Raw genomic sequence first — 22,424 nt, forward strand, 5'->3', positions numbered from 1 at the left:
ATTCATAATTATTTTGTTTATTAGTAACCTATATGCTGGCCTTTTCTTTATGATACAGTCTACAACCCATATAATGTCAAATTTTGCTCAATGTCTAAAAAACCACGTGAGTTAGCTGAAGAAGATTTTTTATGAAAATAAATTTACTTCTTTTATACTTGAGTTTGAAATTTAAAAGGAATTTTTTTTAGTAATTGCTTGGAGAAGGGAAATTCATTATAAATAAATTTGTGCAATAGAACAGTCAGAAGAATGTATACAAATATTTAAAATTATGTGTTATTAGAAAATACTAATTATTACCATGCATTAAATGTATGTATGACCATTTACTACTATTAAGTAGACAGTAGCAAAAAAAAGAATAGCTAATGCTAATCACAGTCAGTAGCTTTGGACTGTAATGATAATGGCAAGACGTAAAATAAAAAATTTTGAACAGGTTAAAGACAGAATAAATTTGTTAAAAACCCACAAAAGACAAAAATTAATCTCATTAAAATGTGACAAAGTAAAATGATAATGTAGCTGTTTTTTCCTAAAAGTTTTAATTACAAATAATTAAAGTAATTAAAAAATTAATTACTGAATGAAAATTACTAATCAGAAAATATTTTTATAAATACTACTTATTTTAATATAAACTTTATTCAATAAAACACTTTAGAAAACAAATACACTACATGAAGAAGACATTCCTATTTAAAAAGAAGGAAACACATATGGAGTATAGCTACATAATTTAAAATGTACATAAATGTAATTATCCAAAGTGAAAAATAATGAATTCAAATTCAAATTTTGATTTCTTATTTTTGTTTTTCTAATTATTTTTTGTTATAGATTTGAAAAAATAAATAAGGAGAAACCACTTAATTAGAGAAAGTATTTATATAAATGAATCAATTAAATAATAATTTGTCTAATTAAAGACTATCACATTATTTATAATTTTATAATTGTCAACACCTTATAAACTGAAATCATAAACAAAAGCAATCAGCAATATTTAAAATAGATAGCTATTAAAATTATAAGATAATTCAGAAGGCAGATGAAAAGCAGTAGTCTGACAGCAATTCAAGTATTATACATACTAATAAATATCTATACTATAAAATTTTCATGAACTCAATAAAAGAAATCAAGACATTATTTTCTGATAACTTTAATAATGGGTACAAATACACATAAAATAATGGTGTACCAAGTATGTTTTTTTATAATCCATTTTTTAACAACTACACAGGTACAGAAGAATAACAATTTCCTAGTTAAATATTTAATAAATATTAACTCTAAATAAAATTAACAAATGATAAATGCAAAACTCAAGGAAAACTTACTACATGTAGAATAAAAAAAAAAATTAACTACAAAATACGTGGAAAAATACAAAATGTCAGATTATAATGCTAACATAAACCAGTGAAATAGTTTTATAGAAAAATAAATAAAATCTAAAACTAATCAAAAGTAGTTTTACTTTTCTGAATAATTATATCTATATAAAATATGAAACATTTTCTAATATTAAATTTTATTTTTTAACATTTAATTTAATTTTTTCTGTAAACTGTAGTTTATATTGATAAAATTAGATTAAAGAAAACCGCTATATTGATAAGTTTTATAACCGAATTAAAATTATCAGAAAATAATATTTATTCAGAAGCTCTGAATGGGAATTCAGTTAGAAAAAGCAAATTTTTTAGTAATGTAATTTATGAATAAATAGTATCAATAAGCAAATAATAATACACATTTTTAATATTACTACATTACAAATCCAGTTACATACTCACTATTAAAAAGAATTTGAAATTAGTGTTTCTAATTAATAAAAGAAATAGCTCTGAATTTTTAATGAAATACTTATTCTTAAAGATTTTATTCAGACCCATGCCTGACATATTCACATAATCATTAATCACCAAATATGACATATATTATAATATTTTTTTTTACGTAAGTACATATATGAATATGTTGATACGAAATGGGATTTGTGCATTTAGCAATCACAATTTAGTTTAGAAAAAATAATGTGATAAAATACATAGGAAGATAATATATTTATGACAGAAGATCTGATTGAAGAAATGTTTCATAGAGTAAAACAATATTAATTTCATGTTTTTGATGTAGATTTTTTGAAGTTTTAAAGATATCACTGAAAATTGAAGAAAAAAAGAAAAATTATTATTTAGAAGAAAGACTCACTGAAAGCAAAAGAGCTTTACGGTAAATACCAAATAAACCAGTAGCAATGTAAAATATATTTATTTATAATTCTGTTTAAAATAGTAAGAAATATAATATACAATACATTATAGAGATTTATTTATTAAGGATGGAAGATTATATTTTTTGACATATGTAAAATACAGCGAGTATAACAGAATATTTGATGTAAAAAAATCCAATATAAGGTTAGGTTAGACACTCTATGGCATATTTCAGTAAAATTAATTACAATAATTTTAATCTAATTAAGAAACAATATTGCCATGATACTTTAGATAACTTGATCTTGTAATTTAGTGTAAGTTTTTCTGCCAGGCAGGAAACGTCACCCAGCAGAGATAAAATTGTGTGATTTTTTTTATATAAATATATAAATTATGAAAGTTTCTTTTATTTGGTAAATAATATTTCCTTACCATTATTATACCTTTCTTTCATTTTCCTGTTTAGCCTCCGGTAACTACCGTTTAGATAATTCTTCAGAGGATGAATGAGGATGATATATATGAGTGTAAATGAAGTGTAGTCTTGTACATTCTCAGTTCGACCATTCCTGAGATGTGTGGTTAATTGAAACCCAACCACCAAAGAACACCGGTATCCACGATCTAGTATTCAAATCCGTGTAAAACAACTGGCTTTACTAGGACTTGAATGCTGTAACTCTCGACTTCCAAATCAGCTGATTTGGGAAGACGCGTTGTTAACCACTAGACCAACCCGGTGGGTTACCATTATTATACCTGCCCCAGCAATAATGAACAGGTGAAATTGATGCTATTATGATGCAAAAACACAACAAAGCCTACATTTAGCCCAGTGATATACATGTTACAGATTGACAGACAAGTTACTTTGATAGTTATCTACATTTAACTTTTAATATGATAATGTCTGTCAAAGATCTGAAACTTGTTTTATTAATTTTCTATAGGCAGTTTTGGTAGAGAAAGATAGGCAACAAATTAATGACTTTTGATATCAGTTTTAGATGAATGTAGAAAATTAAATGAGTTGATAAAATATGAAATAAAGATGTTTTAAAATGAATTGCAGAAGATAAAGATTTACAGCAGAATTTTTTAAAAATAGGCTGGTGGGACATACATTAAGCCATCTAGCTTAACCTAATTTAATTTTACGTAAAATTTAATGTAAAGTATTAAAGAAATACAAATTTTGTTCCGTATTAAATTGTTAGTTGAAGTGGGATATGTAGGATGCTGACAATGTACTATATGTTAAGGCCACATGATTGGCACAGAATAAAATTATAGAGAGGTCCGTTGAAATAGCCTAAACAATTGAAAAAAAAAGTTAAAATTTTTTCAAGTTAGGTAATTATCATTGTGTAATCAATCGTTTTTAATTTTAATTGTTTTAAAAATTAATTTTTTGTTTAAATAACCCAGTGTATTGTCATTTTAATGATTTTAACTATGTCTTAGGATACTTTATGACAAGAGTACCCCTATGCATAAGATTGAATTTGTGCTTATTTTTATTTGCTTTTCTTTAACTCACAATGTTTTTTTTTCATGTTTGTCCTCAAATTGAGTATCCTTAATTAATTTAACATACTTCCTGACATTGCCAATTGATGCAATTTTGCAAGGTTACTAAGGTTGGGTGACAATACAATATTCCACCATTACTTTTGCAAACATCCCTCCATATGGGAGTAAATTAAAAGTGTGGGTGTAAAAAATTGCAAAACGCCTATGTGGAGTTTTTGGGGTAACAGATGATAAATCCGATAGCCATTTGACATAAAAAAATGACAAAAACTTGGTACGGGAATTTTTATGGTCTCAAATTTGACAATATTTCATCATCACTCATATATACTGATGATTTCTGGCAGGCAGTATGTTGAGACACAGGTGCTTAATTAAAAATTTAATTAAGTAAATGAAATAAAAATTGCAATATGCAAAAACTTTACTATTTCGTTACTTTGTATAGTAAATGTTTGAATGAAAATTTGTTTGATATTTTATAAATATATTAGAAATTTCAATATATGATATTATCTTTTGAAATCCAAATTAACCTAGTAATTAAACTAATGCAATGTATGATAATATTTGATTAAAGTATGACTAAAAAGTATAAAGCAAGTTTTTAAATGTTGAAAAATTTTTGTAATATTATTAAACTAGTCAAACAAATCACTGTGAGAATGGTTTTTCTAATATAAAAAAATCTAAACATTAAAAATAGGAAAATGAAAGGTCAAGAGGTCTTTAATTAGAGGCCATAATTATTTTCGACTTTATTACTGCAGAAAATTCAATTTTAAAAAATAGTGAGCAAATGCTAAGAAAGTTCTGCAACATTGTTGAGAGCCTATTTCATGAATTTATAATAATTTTTAGAATAACGGAAAATACTGAAAACATCATTAAATATTATCTACAATGAAGTTAAAAGAAAAAAAAATTGTGATGAAATTACAGTTGAAAGGGGATTTCAAGGTATTATAAATGTTAAAGGTTAATTTTTCTGTATTTCAAAAGTTTAAAACTAATTCAAAGAGGAGAAACAACCTTCTTAATTTTCTTAATTTATACTTGTTTTTTCAGAGAACAAAAACTTTATTCAACTTTTTGCTAAATATGAATTGCTCTTTTGACTACAGAAAGTATATTTAATCAATTGCTACAAAAAGGTGTAGATAAATTTGTTGCTTTACACTGTTTGCCACAGTCTTTCTCGTAACTATGATGGCTCAAAGTATCTGATATATAAGTAGCATTAATCAGATTTGCTTTCTTTTAATTTTGTTAATAACATTTCATTTCTTATAAAGAATAATTTAACACAAAGCAATCTCTTTTATAGTATTGAAGAGTGGAAACTTCCTGTCTTCTTCCACTGCTGAAAACGGGAGCCTAAGCGTAATATATCAAATAGGGTGTGCTACATTATTTCCAGTTGTGATAGCAGAAAAAAGATACTTTTGATACTTTTCCGTGTAGATATTAAAACATCATTCATTTTTGACCAGTAAATGTAAAAACAGAATAATGAATAAAAAGCTTATTCAGTTTTACTATGGACACTTACACGGATATATACACAAATTCAAATGTGTAACTCTTTCAGAAATGTTCTAGTTACTTAATAATTTATAAATAACAAATTTTTTGCAGAGGCTTTTCATGAATAAGAACTATACACCACACTGATTTCTTTTTGGCAAGAAATCTGACTATTTAGATACTGTGTCTAAAAATTAGAAGTTAAAAATTATTTAAAAAAAATTTAATATGACAATAAAATTCATTCAAATCACAGGAGGGAATATTAACATGCTAAGATTACATCGCTATTAAAATATATATGGCAAACAATTTAAAACTATGCTATCCCATAAAGAATTTAAATGTTAGTATAATTATAATATAAAATGTTATTATAATTATAATTAAAAATGAGTATGTACTATTTACAAAGAACTCCTTTATCCCCATTATAATAAAATAATGAGAGTAATAATTGTTATTTATAATTTTTTCAGAGCTTCTGGAAGATAAATATAAATTAGGTATTAATTAGGTTAACACATTACATAAAGCGTACCATCTTCATGAGTTCTAACAGTGATGGGGTATGAAGGTGGTCCATCTCCAACACTTGTTCCAGCTAGTACCCATATACGATATTCAGTCCAGCGTTTCAGCTCATCAAGAAGAAATGAAGTGTTGTTTAGAATAGTGACAACAGCTTCTGAATCAGATCGACCAGCCTCTACGACCTGCAGTTTGTAGTAGACGATGCGTCCGTTGCTCCGATCAGCAGGAGGTGGCTCCCATGACACTCTGATTGAAGTTGGCCCCTCGGCCACACCCGAGACATTCTGAGGAGGGGCTCCCGGGACTGCACCCCAACATTATTCAACATAATATTTGGGAATAAAGGAAAGGGGATGGATTCTATCCCAACATTTTATTTCATAAAAAATCATGAATTTTAAATGTAATTATTTTCTTTTAAATTCTCTTAGATAAAACTATAACAGGACCTGTTAATTGAAAATAGAACACAAACATGACAATTTCACAATTGTTTCTCATATAGCAGAAAAACTTCCTTGTATAATCTGAATACAAGACAGATGTAAAATAAATTTAGAAGTGTATTAGAATTTCAATACATTGTACAGTGAGAAATTAGGTCATTAAAACAAATTTTGTCACAATACAAAACTAGATAATAATACAAAAAATATATTATTTATTAAAGTGATTTAACTTTAAAATATTCCCTTTTATCGTCAACCAAGTCAGTTTAATTAAACATCATAAAGAAATAAACACAAAAAATAAGTGCACCACAAACTATCAAATTGATTATGTTTGAATATGAAAGCCTCCTTCAAAATGAAGCTCCTTTTCTCAAAACAAAATTTTTGATAAACTTTAAAGTAGTCAAACATTTTCATGAATTTGTATTCAATCTGGCGTTTTAATAAGTAATTGTATATGGCCAGTTGTAGATCAGAAAAAAAAAAATAATAAAAATGAAAATTATTAACCGATCAGCGCCCGCACTGGTAGAGTTTAAATAGTGTAAAACTGATAATTTATAACAAATAAATTTTGTTGAGTGTATAGAACCCAAGGTCTAGGAAAGTAAATGGTAAACAAACATGTTTTAACCTCTTTACCAAAAAAAAAAAAAAAAAAAATAGCTAAATAAAAAGTTAAATATTTATCCAGAAAACATATTACTTTACTAAAGCTTATCCAGTTCTAAAAAGCATTACTCAGATACACTTTTTAAATAAACATAAGCAGTTAGTTAAATTATAATTAAAGAAAAAACTGGTTATTAATCCAGTAAACATAAGACATCAGTAAAACTTTGTAAGATAGTAAGTAATAAAATGTAGCTAAAGATTAAAGAATAGTTTGAGGGCCAATGTAATTTGTAACACAAATATTAGAAGAAAAACTTTATATTTACATGAAGCAATGCAATAAAAAAATTACATAAACAAACTAAAACATTTTATCTGAGTAGTTCTTAACTGCAAACTAGAAACAAAAAAATTTACATTCTTACAATTGTTTTATAGTATTAATACAATCTCCAATACTGTAAAATCTTGACACCCAGTAAGTCAGAGAAAACTGGTATTTTTGATAGCTACTTAATAAAAAAATAACCCTTTTATAACTATTAGAATAATACTTTTAAAAATGGTAATGAGGTTAAAAAATTAAGATATTAAAATTGCTGGAAAAAACTCTAATGTATAAATACAATTAGCAGTAACAATCACAACAAAAATGGAAAACTGTAAAAATTGAATAATTTATTATATGTGAACTCTTATTGTAGTCACTGCACTCGCTTCATTTTATTCTATATTTTGGCTGAAATATCTGATATTAAATTTTGATCATTAAATGAAAATTAAGAAACAAATTTTTTTAAATAAAAGAGATAAGTAAAAAAAAAAAATAATAAATGTGCACCACAATGCAAAACAGAAAACAAAATAAATAATAAAATTTATTTGCTCTTTACTAAACGTCGACTGGAGTGCAATTGTGTTGGGATGGTGCATAAAATTTAGCTGTGCAATAAAAAGAAATAAAATAAAAATAAAAACATAATCTTACATAATGTAAGATGACTGCTTAAACAACTTTTAATAATTAAACAAAAAAATATGTATATAAATAAATATATTATATTTTAAAAATTTTTAATAAATATACACAAATACGTTCTGTGCAATGCCATCCTGATAAATTATTTATTTATTTGGCAATTAATCATCTTAAAATAAAAAAAAACATACATACGATACATTAACTGGAGTAATTCAATAAAGGATAAGGTATTAATGATTTAAGTTATGTAATTCTTTAAAGGTTTTCCCATGTTGCAAAATACTAAAAATATTGGTAAAAATTAATTTAAAAAAAATAATTTTTGTAAATTAAAAATTAGTAGTTGATGTCATACAATTGATCGGAACATAATTTAAATGATTGTTATATTGTGAATAAGTGGTACCTGGACAGAAATATCTTTTTAAACAAATATGACCAAAAACCATTCGAATTTCAATGTCAACAACCAATTGCTGGTTATTTACTGATGTACTAAAAGTGTCTAAATTTGATGAGGCTATTTGATGTGGATGTGGCTATAATAAATTTGCTGATATAAATATATATAAATTTGCTGATAGATGATGCAAATCTGATTTTTAATATTAAGATTATAGATTTTTTAATAATATTCAAAGGAGGTTGGTGAACCTGCAAATCACAAAATTAGTTAAAAAGAACTGGAAAAGATACAAAGAATAGGTGGGGGGATAGGTGTGAGGGTGTTTCCAATTTGCAAATTTTCAAAGATCTGGTTTTTTGTGGTGAAAAGAATCTCAGAGACAACACAACATTTTTTTAAATAATAACAAATATCATATGATTGATCTTTTTTAATATATTTGTGATATATTACTCCAAAGAATCAAAAAAAAAAATTTGGCTTCTTACCATTAAAATTCAACCATTTTTGAAATGGTTATACTATTATTTTATTTGTAATTTAATAGCAGTTTTACCATATGCTATCTGAAACTTAGAAATAATTTCAGGTAGGGTATTACCAAGCTTGGGGTAATACTTGATGCAAAAGTGTTTATTAACATATTTTGTCATCTTGCACAATACAGTAATATAACAGAAATGTGAAGAAATATAGTTAAGTAACTAAACATAAATGTTACAGGACAGTCACTGACTTATTAACAAGGGTAAAAAAAATCACTGTGTGCACAGCAAACTTAACTACAGTACTGTAGTGTGCTTTATCTATGATACACCTACATGCTAGCTGTTTTTCTCGTAAAAATAAATTAGGTCAACATTTTAGAACAAACCTCATATATCACATCTTTTTTTTTAAATTAAGCATATATAACCAATTAAAAAACAAACAGAGTTGGATTCCAGAAAAAAAAACCTAATTTATAAAGTTATAAATAGGAAACAAATTCAATTAATCCTTTCCAGTTTAATTAATCATTTGACTTTGGTCAAATTTCTGGATCTCCCTTCAGCACTTAAATTAGGTTCTAGTCCACTACTGCTTATTTTTTTACCTTTCATTGCTTTATTGAGAATAGTTTTTAATTAAGAAAAATAACACTACTAAATCTTTGAAATGTGTTGCAACCTTGTGACAACTTAAAAAATAACTGATTAAAAATATTTTAGATTATGTTAATTTTTATATGTAGGTGGAATTTTCAAACATCTTAATTTGTTTTCATTTATGTGCTAAAGGTTTTTTCAATAATTTTTTGTCTCCTTTTAACTGGCTACTTATTTTTATACATTCATTTTGTTTAGCATGGGTAAAAATTGACATGTAAAAAAAGTTAACAGTTAAGTATAAAGTTTCAATGTAGCTGCAAATTGTTGCTAAACATAAAGATGATTTCAGAGCAAATTTTTCACTTAAAATTTTATTTTAGAGAAGCTAATTCAGTATTTGGGAAAAATAAACATAGGGAAACATCCATAATGTTGTAAATATAAATTCAAAATAAATAGTTCCAAAAAAAAAAATTGCCAATAATGCAACTAGTACAGGATACAGCTGAAAATTAATAAGAAAAATAACCATTATCTAAATAACAAAAATCAACAAAACAAATGTATATGTGGATTACATACCCATAAGAAGTTATTGGTATTAGGAATTAAACTACAGATATTAGGTTTTGGATAAAAAAAAATACATTTATAGGTAGTACCATGAGTTCATTTTTTGCAATAGTGAAGGCATGGAAAAATGAAACTGTTCCTAGTTGTTTTGTTTTTGAAACTTCCAAGAGTTCATGAAATGTTAAGTAATAAACAGTATTCTATATATTGCATCATTAGTCAATAATAGCCTAAGTGCTCTTATAATTGCAGAAACCAACAGGTAAGCAAGCTGGACTATTTTGGTACTCCTGATGTATTAAAGAAAAGGCATCACAGTGTTAGTATAGGAAGGACTGTTTAAACTAAATTTTAAATTAACACTGATGGGTTAAACAAAAATATCTCAATCTTAATCTTGATGTCATAAAAAAAGGCAACTTAATCAGATGCCTTCATACAAAACAAAAACCACATAAAACCAAACCTTACTTGAATTACTCATCATAAATAAAAAGATGAAAGAAAAAATCAAACAACTTCTTTTTTTAACTCGCCATTAAGAAAGATAAAAGCCAAATATATGCAGTTATCTGATCAAATGCAAACTGCAAGGTATTGTTTATCAATGGGAAACAGGCTATAAAATTTGGCTTGGAATGTTGGCATTACATCCTTACTTCACATCATTTTACTTTCAAGATGTTACTCCCTGAGGTATTTCCATTGTTCAAAACAATCAGGTTGAAAGGAGAGAAGCCATTTACCATTTTGCCAAAGAACACAGTAAACATTATCTACTTAAATTATTAGTAAATCTGTATTACATAAATCAACTGTAAAGAATCACTATGATTTATTAAACAGTATTAAAAATTATGACTTTCAATTTAATCGATTTTTACTTCTTTTAATTGGATATTTGATTTTTTTTCATAATTATTAAGGTGCAAATGAGAATCAACATCAAAACATTTACTAGCACATGTGTGCATGAAATAATTTTAAAAATAACGTACAGCTATATTTGTTCTTTTGAAACGATTATTAGCTTTGAAATTTCCAAAAATATCTTACAAATTTAATATCTAATATAAAAGTATCTTCTAATAAATAGCTGCAAATTTTATTTATTTTCAATTTTGTTTGTTTAAATATGGTACTATTATGTCCATTCATTTAAATATAATTGGTATTTTTTACAGGAAAGTAATATAATTTTAATAAACCTTAATTAAAATTGTTTTAATTAAACATTATTTTACAAAAATCACTATATAGGGATATACAGTATAACAAGTATTTCTTGGTAAAAAAGCAAAGTACATCTAAAATTACAATATTAATAACAGATATATATCTCTGTCTTTAAATCCCTAAAAATTCAAACTTTATAAAGTAACTATTTTTAAAACAATTTAAAAAAAATTTAATTAACAGAATAATGTAATATGAAGTTTTACTCTTGATAAATAATGATATTAAACAGAAATTCCAATTCTGTTTTGGTTAATACAATGTCATTATCTAAATAACAGTGCAAAAACTTGAAAACACACCCACACACAAAAATAATTAAATTTAAAAATATACAAACAAAATGCACACAGTTATGCCTATATTACACTGGTAGATATATAAAACATATCTCAACAACTGCATAATGGCGCAGGATGGCTTTGCAACGTTGAGACTCTAAAACAAAATCATGCAAAATGCTGAACACAGATAGTGTTTTAACGCCTACCTCTCTATATTAGCTTACCATACTGTTTGGTGCGAACAGGTATAGGTGGTGTTGTAGCTCCTTCACCACGTTGTGATCTTGCAGCTAACCAAACATAATATAAGGTATTTGGATACAGGCCAGTTAATGTGTAACTCTCTGAGATTGGTATTCTACGATGAAATTTTTCCTAAAAAATCATTTATATAACTATATATTTGCAATTGAATCATTTAGTAATTAAAAATCATATTTCACAAGAATGATTTAAAAAATGTTATTAAGTCAATACACTTATGACTTTCTACATAGTAGATTATGACAAACTCATTTCCTCCTTATTTTTTTCCTAATTAAAAATTAATGTAAATTATTGCATTTTTTAAAAATTGAAAAATTTGATATAAGAATGAGTAGTAAACAATATATAATTGCAAATGTTAACATTCATGCCTGCATGCATGCATAAAATATCAAACTACATACAGTTAAGTGTATAAGTAGATTACATGTAGGAAAGGAGAGGAAATGAAAGGAAAGGGGCAAAATCTGACAACCAAGGAAGTAAGACATTTTTATGAAAATATGATACAGTGAAACCTCCAATTAGCATAAATTTTTGGTGACCAGAAAGCAAGAGGTGTCATGGCTTAGATGGGACCTATGAAAACTACTTTATTATAATTCTACTGAGTGATAAACTTTGAACAATAAAATCTTTAAAAAATATACAAATAAATGAGTACTTTTAGTTAACAGTACAGTATGTAACTTATGCTAAATACTTTATAATATAGCAAAATTGTTATATTGCTATTTTGTATGAATATCAGCTCTGAACATTACTTTACAATGAAAAAGAATATTGTGAATAAAAGAGCATTGATGCCATATTTATTTTATTCATTCAATCACTTTTTTAATATTATACAGATTTAAAATATAATTATGAAAATTGCATTATAACCCTTATTTACGAAAAGTGAGAATTAAAATAATAATTATAAATAAATAATAAATGTAAATTAATAAATAAATAATAATTATAAATTTAATTCCTTCATGTTTTAATTGCTGAATTAGTAATAAATCTTCACAACTATTATAAATATAATCTGAGTATTTTTTTACAGATATTTTACAAGGCATGCTTATAAATTAAAGAAGAAAAAAATTTTACTTTGGAAAGTGACTAGATATTAATTTTAGATTATTGTCATGATTAATGGAAACAAGCACACATTTATTATTGAAAAGAAGTTCTGACTGGTACACTTTGCTTCGTAAATACAATGTTGGAAATCTTTAGCATTACTAAACAGATAATTTATCTTTATATTAATTTCTATTAGATAAATCAATAAATGTCTTCATATAATAAATCATTGATTTAAGAATTGAACTGAAGGATTTTATGAATTAGCAATATTTGCAACACATCAACTAAAGGCAACTATTGTGATAAATCTAGAAATCCTTAATTAATGAAGACCAAATGATGGTACATAGATATCATATAGATTTACAGCAATCAAAGGGGAGATATTAAAAATGACAACATACTTGTCAATAGCAATAAAATACTATTATTAAAAATGGTATGTTGACATGGTACCTAGCAGCAACAATTCAATGTTTTTTCTTAATTTATGAATTAAACTATTTTCATTGTTTTGTCATGAAGTACCAATATCAAATTTAAAACATCTCTCTCTACTGTCTTTAGTATAAAATTCCCACAAACAGTGAAAAACCACTGTAATATCATATCTTAAACTATCAATTAACATACTTCATCACAAACACCAATGTCATTTATATAGCTTTATAAAAATAAAAACTTCTTTAGAAACTGCTTTATGAAAGTATTTTAATTTGAAATGTGCCTGAAACTTTTGATTACTTTTGATTAGTGTGCTCTATCAGTATTAAAAAAATATGCTAACAACTAACAAGCTGTACTGTTTTTGTGGTTGAATAAATAAAAATCAACTGTGTTATGTGTAAGATGACTCACACAGTAATCTATAACATTCTCTGTCTCTAGTTAATAAAGGATATGTTCCCCATGTTAGGGGTGGCCTATTAATATGATTGGGCAACCATATGCCTAGGTGGAAAGCAACGGGAAACTACCACCTTATACTGTTCTCCAGGAACACATATAATGGTTATCAATGTTAAAGAATCCGGAGTTAAAGCTTCCCCTCAATCGGCTCTCCGGGAGGGGGAAACATCGAGGTAATGTGCAGATAAAATTAGAATTGGAACTTGGAATATTTGACATTACTTAATGCAGGAAAGCTAGAGAATGCAAATAGAGAAATGGAAAAGAATAGGTTGGATGTACTGGGTTTGCGTGAGGTGAGGTGGTAAGGAAGGGGGGGATTTACAGAGTGGAGGGTACAAAATATTTTATTCAGGCAGAGAAAGGAGTGGGAATTTTGCTGAGCCCACAGATGAGAGACAGTGTAGAAAGAGTAAGATATGTCGATGAAAGATTATTGTGCTTGAGATACTGAAAGGCAAAGGTAAAGATCAAGTGATAATACAAGTGTATATACCGACAAGCCAACATCAAGATGAGGAGATTGAAGAAATAAGATTCAGGAACTGACAGATGGGTAAAGGAGAGGAGCTTGCATTATAGTGATGGCAGATTGGAATGCGATGGTGGAGGAAGGATCAGAGGGAAATGTTGAGACTTTAGGTTAGGTGTAAGAAATGCAAGAGGGGCAAGATTGGTGGATTTCTGAAAAGAGAACTCTTTGGTAATTGGTAATACATGATTCCAAGCCTACAAGAGATGCCGATACACATGGACATCAAGAATAAATGGAGAGAGGTATTCAGATACATTACTTTATGATAGAAAAGAGGTATAGAAATTGTTTAAAAAATTCAAAAGCTTAGATATAGATGCAGATATAGATTCGGACCATAATCTTGTGATAGGAGAGTTACAGATGAGAATGAGAAGAGTGAAAAAAGGAAAAAGATTAGAGAGGTTAAATAGGGAGGTATTGAAAGATGGAAACAAAAGGGAAAGGCTAAAGGAGAATTATTTGGTATATAGAGAGAGAAGGGAAGAGGACACAGACCCAAACACAAGATGGATATATATGAAGGAGGATCTAATAAATGCCATCAAAGATGCTGGGAGTAAAAAGCAGACTAAGAGGATAAAAGAACAGGCTACTGACGTGATGCTGTATAAAATGGATGAAAGAAGAAAGTGGAAGAATATCAGAACAGAAGAAGGTAAGAAGATGTTCAAGAAACTAACTAATGAATTAAGAAGAGAAGGAAAGGGCGCGGCAAACATGGTTGATGGAGAAGTATGAAGATATTCAGAAATTGGAGAGGGTAGTAAAGTTTGAAGAGATATATAGAGTAATTATGGAACTGGTATTTAAAAAGGGAAAAGGTAAAACTAGAATGTAAATAGCAACAGAAGAAGGGGAAGTGGTTGATGGGAAGATTGAGGTTCTAGATAGATGGAAACAATATGTGAAAGGACTTTACGAAGTAAAAAAGAGACCAGAAATCCTAGGAATTGAAGATGAATCAGAAGTGGTGTGAGGAGGAGAAAGGTTTCATTATGGAAGGAGAGGTAGAAAAAGTCTTAAAGGAAATGAAGAACAGGAAAGCATGGAGTTGATGAAGTACCGGTTGAGCTATGAAAAGGTTTAGGGGAAAGGGAAATTAGGAATATCACAAGCCTGTGCAATTTGATATATGAGAATGGTGGCTGGTCGGAAGATTTCATGACTACTATTAGGGTCCCAATCAAAAAGAAGAGAAATACATTGAAATGTGAGGAATATAGAAACCATTAGACTTATATTGAATGCAGCTAAGATACTACTAAGAATGTTGAATGGGAGATTTTATGGAAGATTAGAGAAATCAATTGGGGAAGGGCAGTTTGGGTTTAGAAGGGGGAAGAGAACAAGGGATGCAATAGGGTTAATAAGAGTGATTGGAGAGAGATATATTGAAAAGCAAAGATATTTATATGGGGTCTTCATAGATCAGGAGAAGGCATTTGACAGGGTGAAATGGGATAAATTGCTAAGAATCCTAAAGGAAAAAGGAGTTGCTAGGAGGAAAAAAAGATTAATAAGAAATCTGTATTTGTCACAGAAGGTAGAAATAAAGATTGGGAATGAGTTATTGGCAGAAAGCAGACTTGGGAGAGGGGTGCAGCAGGGATGTTGCATGTCACCGACTTTGTTCAACTGTAACCTAGAAACGATAATTGAAAAGTGTGTAACTGGTAATAAGAGTGTAAAATTGGAGGAAGGAGGATAGAGCGCATTAGGTTCACTGATGACATGGCAATTATGGCAGAGAGTGAGTACATGATGAATGAAATGTTGAGAAGAATAAATCAAACCTGCAAGGAGTATGGGATGAAGATAAATACAAAGAAAACAAAAAGCATGATAATTAGCAAATCAACCAAAAATTAGGATTGGGGAAAATAAAGTTGAACAAGTGGCATCCTTCAAGTACCTGGGATGCATCATTAAGGCAGATATGAAATGTGATCAGCAAGTTAAAGTATGAATTGCTAGAACAAAGGAAGCATTCAGCAAAATGAGGAGAGTGCTATGAAGCAAACTAGATCTGTGAATAAGGAAAAAACTTGCAAAATGTTTCGTGTGGAGTGTGGCCCCTTATGGAACAAAGACATGGACTATTAAAAAGGGAGAAGAGAGAAGATTGGAGGCCTTTGAAATGTGGGTTTGGAGGAGGATGGAAAAGATCAGCTGGATGAGAGAGTTCGGAATGAAGAGGTTTTTCATAGAATAGGAGAAGAAAGAGTGATTATTGAAATAATAAAAAGAAGAAAATGCAGTTGGTTGGGACACTGGTTGAGACGTGTCTACCTGTTGGTATGACATTGGAAGGATTTATAACGGGTAGGAAAGCAAGAGGTCAGATACGAATGAAAATGATAGACAATATAAAAAGTGAAGAAGTTACTATAAAATGAAACGGATGGCACAGAATCAAGTAGAATGGAGGGCAGCCATGTGAAAACCTACCTTTGGGCAGAACACTTATTATACCTAACATTAGTCTCAAATAAGACAGTAAACAAAATAAGGAAGAAACTGAAATCCACTACCTACTTGTAGGTAAAAGAGTTGAGTTCAATATACAATTACAATAAAACAAACCAACAACAAATACTTAGCAATTAAAAAACAAACAATAGAAGAACACAGGAAAGCCCAGGCGGCAACCTAAATGCCCTAAGCAATCCTTTCTTTTGCCAAATAGTGTTCATGTTCTCAACTACTCTAGTCAACTATTATCAACTAAATTCTCAAATATTATCCATTTGGCCTCATGAAGTGCTGTCACTTCTGCCAACATAAAACACATTAATAAAATTATTAACCTAAACAATTATTGCCAAAACAAATGTTGGATCATTTCATGCACCATTCAGTGTAAAGCAATTTATTCTTGTGTACTGTTAATAATAAAATTCAAATTTTATTTAGAAACAGTATGGTTCTGGGACCTATTTTATTTGATATTTCAGGTCAATAACCATAAGATCATAATTCTTCCCCTTAATTAATGCCCTGAAGATTTCAGTACAACCTCATTTCACCAGGGTAGCTGAAATCCAAGCAAAATCATTTACTAGCCATAACTTGCAAATGAAGTATTTTAGGGTATTGTTTTTTTATGAACTTTTTCCATTATTGTCATGAGTAGAATATGTTATGAAAGTCCATGCAGAACTGCATGATACACTCTGTGCACACATTAATGTAATATTTTATACAGCAAATACTTACTTTAGCATAAGTATCATTCCAGTAAAGTTCATAACTAACAATATTCTCTCCAGAATGTGATGGTCGACTCCACTGCAAACTTACAGATGTTTCACCCACATCAGTAGCACGCAAATTACTAGGTTGACTTGGGACTAAAGAAAAAGAAAAAACATGTTAAAGGGAAATTCTATAAAATTTATACATTCCATATTCTAATACTATGTATGATTGAATATATGCATATTTATATATATTATGAATGTTAAGAAGGAATCTAGTTCACAATGCATGTCTGTGAGGTTTACATAGTAATTTAATTAAAGATTGGACTTAATATACCTTTCATATGTTTACATTACCTACTAGCTATAATTCATAATTCTACCATTAACTATCAGTAACTATGTCCCCTGGCAAATATTTTTTCATACACATATGTACTAACAAAAAAGCAATATTTACTAAAGTTGAAATAAAATAAAGAAGAAAATTCTTAAAATAAAAATTAGAAAAATAATTAGGACTCAATATTTCACCATTCCCACTTTATAAATACAGTAAAACTGGGTTATAATAAGATTCAAGGGGCTGATGAAATATCCTCGTTACAGCTGAGTTTTTTTGTAATATTGTGTGATCAAAAAAGTACCTAAAGCACTGATAAGGTGTTTGCAATTTTTTTATAACATCACATGGATAATTTTCCACTAACTAACACCACCGCAAATAAAAAATAACATAATAACAAAATACCGAAATCCACAACAATCACAGTCACATGTTGCAATCTCTCAGACAAAGACTCAATATTAATCCAGTGCATTCTAACATTAGTAAAATTCGTAAAAGTAACGTTAATTCTAAAATTATGATTACTGAATTTACCACTGGGGGTTGGACAGGTAAAATTTATCTTTAACTACCCTTTCTTCAGACTTTCACTTAAATTGTTTAAAATGTGCTATAGAGTTAGATGAACCTGTTTGGGCAGTTTTGATGGATCATTGTTTGGCCCCAGTCTTTCCTGGAATTTTGCAAACAGAAAAACCTGAGTAATTAAAAATAACTACTGGCCTTTGTAATACTGCAATGGAACTTTTACTGTATGTACTTGAATTGTACATACTATACAACATCCTGTTATAAACCTTTTTTACACCCTTCAGACCTGACCTAAACAAGCCTAAGATAAAATGTCACAATATTTACGTATAAATCATAAATGTATATTTTGTACATGAAGAAATGGAATTTCCCTTATGTTGATATTATTTGGTTGTTACATAACTGTTTTTTAATTACAGTATTTTAGAAAATGAAAATGCTCATAATAATCAAGTTTATATGATGTGTTAAAAGGAAGTTAATTTATCATTAATGAGATAGAAAACTGAACAAATCCTGAAATTTTTCTCATTACAACAAAGTTCTTATTACAGTGAGCTTGTTATTCACGGGTTCCGTTGTATTAATAATAAAACTAAATTATTAGTCCATTATGGTTTTGTAATACTGTTCTAGACACATGATATCAGGGCTTCACTATTTTACTTTACTGCTTGAATCTGAAGCTAAAATAGTTATCTCTAACTTAAGTTACAAGTTCTCTCTAAATTTTTAAATAATTTAACAAAATGTGCATAAAAGAAAGATAAATATTAATTATAATAGCTTTTAAATATATGAAAATTATTTACAATGAACCATAGTCTAAACAACTAAACTCAAAAGAATGCATTTCAAAGAGATTATAGGATTTTATATAAAAGTATTACAATTTGATGTATTTGCATGATGATGCATTTATAATAATGTATTTGTATACAAGGTTTTTTTTTAAGTAAAAATAAATACTCTTATGTTATAAAAAAAAAATCTTCTAATATAAACCCACTGAAAATGAGAGATATAAAATTTAAATAAACTTTATATAAATCCATAAAAAGCGTAGAGAATTGAGTTTTTCTTTTAATATTTTTTTTATTGAAGAATGAATGACAGGTCAATTGTTTCAGGTGAATGGATAATAATTCAATATTTTTGTTGGAATCAAATGCCCAATACATTTTCACTCCATATCAATCAGCAGACAAACAGTCAGGTATAAATCCTAAAAGTGACATATTTCATTCTATTACCAAATCCAAACATAATGAAAAACAAATACACAGAGGAAAGAAAACACACAGAAAATGTGATACTGTCAATATTGAAAAACTCATCACTTAAATAAATAATAACTACCTATAAATAAAGCATTGTAAATTGTTAAGAACTGATTAGATAAAGTAATGTTTCTTTCTCTTGTTGCACTACTGACTAAGTAAGGATATTCTTTTTATATCTTAAATAAATGCATTTTTGTTAAGTATAACACCTATTTTGGTATGTTTTTAAATTGCTATCAATCATTAAACATGATTTTCTTTTTGTATGCGATATGATACTCAACAACTATACATAATATTATTGCTGCACAGAATTTAAAATGTTGCCTTATAGTTTGCGTTCTGTAAGATCAACTTAGTGTTTCTTGAAAGAATATTATATGTCTCTTGGTACTTCTGAGTTTCTGTAACTCAAGAATGGTTTTACCGTTTTTCATAAAGAGGTATGTATAAATCTATTCATCTAAAATCATTAAGTGATACTAGAAATAGAAAATTTATTAAGAAATAAAATTCTGGATGTTAAATAACATTATCTCTCATCCTAAAAAATCAGAATTATTTGGAAGTCATCAAATAAAGGTGATGGAAAAACAGATTTGGGAAAACACACACACACACACACACACACACACACACACACACACACACACACACACACACACACACACATACACACACACGCACACACACACACACACACACACACACACACACACACACACACACACACACACACACACACACACACACACAAATATATATACACTAGAGTTCCATAATATCATGCATAATGACTTAATTAATATTTTATTACACTGTTATTAACATAGAACAAAAATATTACTTACATAAAATTTAGAAAATAAACCATTTATTTCATAAGAAATAATCTTGAAAATGTTATTAATAAATTTTGATATTTAATACTAATTAAAGAAATGATAGTAAGTGCATGTAGAGGACCTATATGTAGGTAGAAGGAAACATAAATACGACAAACTGGATACGATAATAAATGGTAGTGAAGGTTATGATGAGATGAAAAGAAAAGCATGGAACAGAACCAGTTGGAGACAACAGTAGTCTCAGGGTCCTGCCAACAGGCAGAACACCACATCATAATGATGATGAATACTAATTTAATATATTGTATATAAAAATTGAACGGGCAATAAATAGATTTTTCAGTTGAATAACATAAGCTCTTTACAGAAATAGTTCAGAATTTGTGCTGAAGGAAAAGAAAAAAGACTACTATAAATTAAATTTGGTTTTAAAATTGATTTTTTTCTTAAACATTAAACAACAGTTTAATTTCCATATTAAATTATCAAATTCCTAGTATCTACCAATTCTATTATCAATGCGCCAGTTAAAAATAAAATAACTTTAAAATATAAAGTATATTTACAATTTGTGATACCTTTTCACTATTTTCAGGTTTAAGAATCACATAGATATAAATCATATGTTTTTCTTCTACCTCTTCATTCATAATAAAAATAGCCTATTAATTAATTTGATATATACATCAGCTATAATATAGTTTATTATAATTGAATGGATTAACACCTTATTTTCTAGACTATAAAACAATATAAAATATTTAAACCTCCTTGTTGTGTTTTAACAAGAACTGGTTCTGAGAGAGGTCCTGGGCCCACACTAGTAAATGCCTGAACTCTGATTGTGTAGATTGTATGTGGTGTCAATTCACTAATAGTGGTCAATTGATTATTATCAACCATTTGTGAATCCCATGATGCCATTGGTAGCTGAGGATTCTCTGTGTAGTACACTTTATAACCCTGAAACAAATTAATTTATTATTTAATCATTGTAGGAATCCAGTAAGAATGATTTTTCTTCCAATACAACACAACTTTCAAGTTTAAGTTCAACAATATTCTTGTGTATGTTTACAATAACTTTAACCAAAAATAATTTGATGTGCAGGGATTAATTTAATTTACTTTCTGAATACTTACAAACAAAAAATTAATCTTTACTTGAATACGTAAAATATATTTTTGCATTAGTTTCAAAATATCTGAGGACAGGTTTGTGGATTTAGGGCCTGAATTTGTTACTCATGTAGTGAGTGTACACATGTAAATATGGCCTACTTCATCTCCAGCTTATCAAACCAGGGTATATTACTCAGAATCAAACACTATCTGTGGATAGAAGACAACAAAGAAGAGCCATTAAACTTAAAATATTACTTACCACTTTGACGAGGCCTCAAACTATCTCCTATATAGGAAGGCAAAGCTCTAACCCTCTGTAACAGTCCATTACCTAACCTACCCGATAAAAAGCAGCAATAACTCAATGTGTAGGAAGAATTTTTAAAAACAATTTATGAATCAAGTTATTCCTCAGATTCATAACAAGCAGTGAAAAGTAGCTTTAAAGATATGAATCATTGACAAACTAACAATCATTATTAAGGGTGAAGCAAGTTATGAATATAACAAACAACACATTGAATTTTTTTTTTACATTATGGCTGTAAACTATGAATTTATCCCTTCCGGTGAAATGATATTTGAGTTACATAGTGGATTAGTTTTGAGGATCAGAAAGAAGATAGGTGTGACAAAAACCTAGGCATTTCTTAATTGAAATCAGTTCTTGAACCAATATAATCCTTATTCTTATAATTCCCCATGGGAATGATATGGTTTTGAAAAGATAATATGCTGATTGTGTATTCAATGGATTTAACCATTAATGACTTCATCTTATTCCCAAAAACTGAAACTGAAGCTGAAAGAACGTTGTCTAACATCATAAA

The 22,424-nt window shown here is 28.1% G+C and overlaps 1 protein-coding gene across 6 annotated transcripts in view; it reads right to left on the reverse strand.

Moving 5' to 3' along the window:
• Lar (tyrosine-protein phosphatase Lar) overlaps positions 1 to 22,424 on the reverse strand; it is a 1,154,003-nt gene that overhangs the window by 72,393 nt on the left and 1,059,186 nt on the right. For 4 of the 6 annotated variants that reach the window (XM_075368291.1, XM_075368289.1, XM_075368290.1 and 1 more), the window contains 4 exons: positions 21,237 to 21,432; positions 17,472 to 17,605; positions 11,689 to 11,839; positions 5,833 to 6,129 (listed from right to left, as the gene is read on the reverse strand). In XM_075368291.1, coding sequence (XP_075224406.1) covers positions 5,833 to 6,129; positions 11,689 to 11,839; positions 17,472 to 17,605; positions 21,237 to 21,432 — 778 coding nt within the window. The remainder of the gene's footprint in view (positions 1 to 5,832; positions 6,130 to 11,688; positions 11,840 to 17,471; positions 17,606 to 21,236; positions 21,433 to 22,424) is intronic. The other 2 variants (XM_075368293.1, XM_075368292.1) reach the window with 1 other exon arrangement.

Source organism: Lycorma delicatula, chromosome 6, assembly GCF_047948215.1.
Source record: "Lycorma delicatula isolate Av1 chromosome 6, ASM4794821v1, whole genome shotgun sequence".
NCBI classification, from domain to species: Eukaryota; Metazoa; Arthropoda; class Insecta; order Hemiptera; family Fulgoridae; genus Lycorma; species Lycorma delicatula.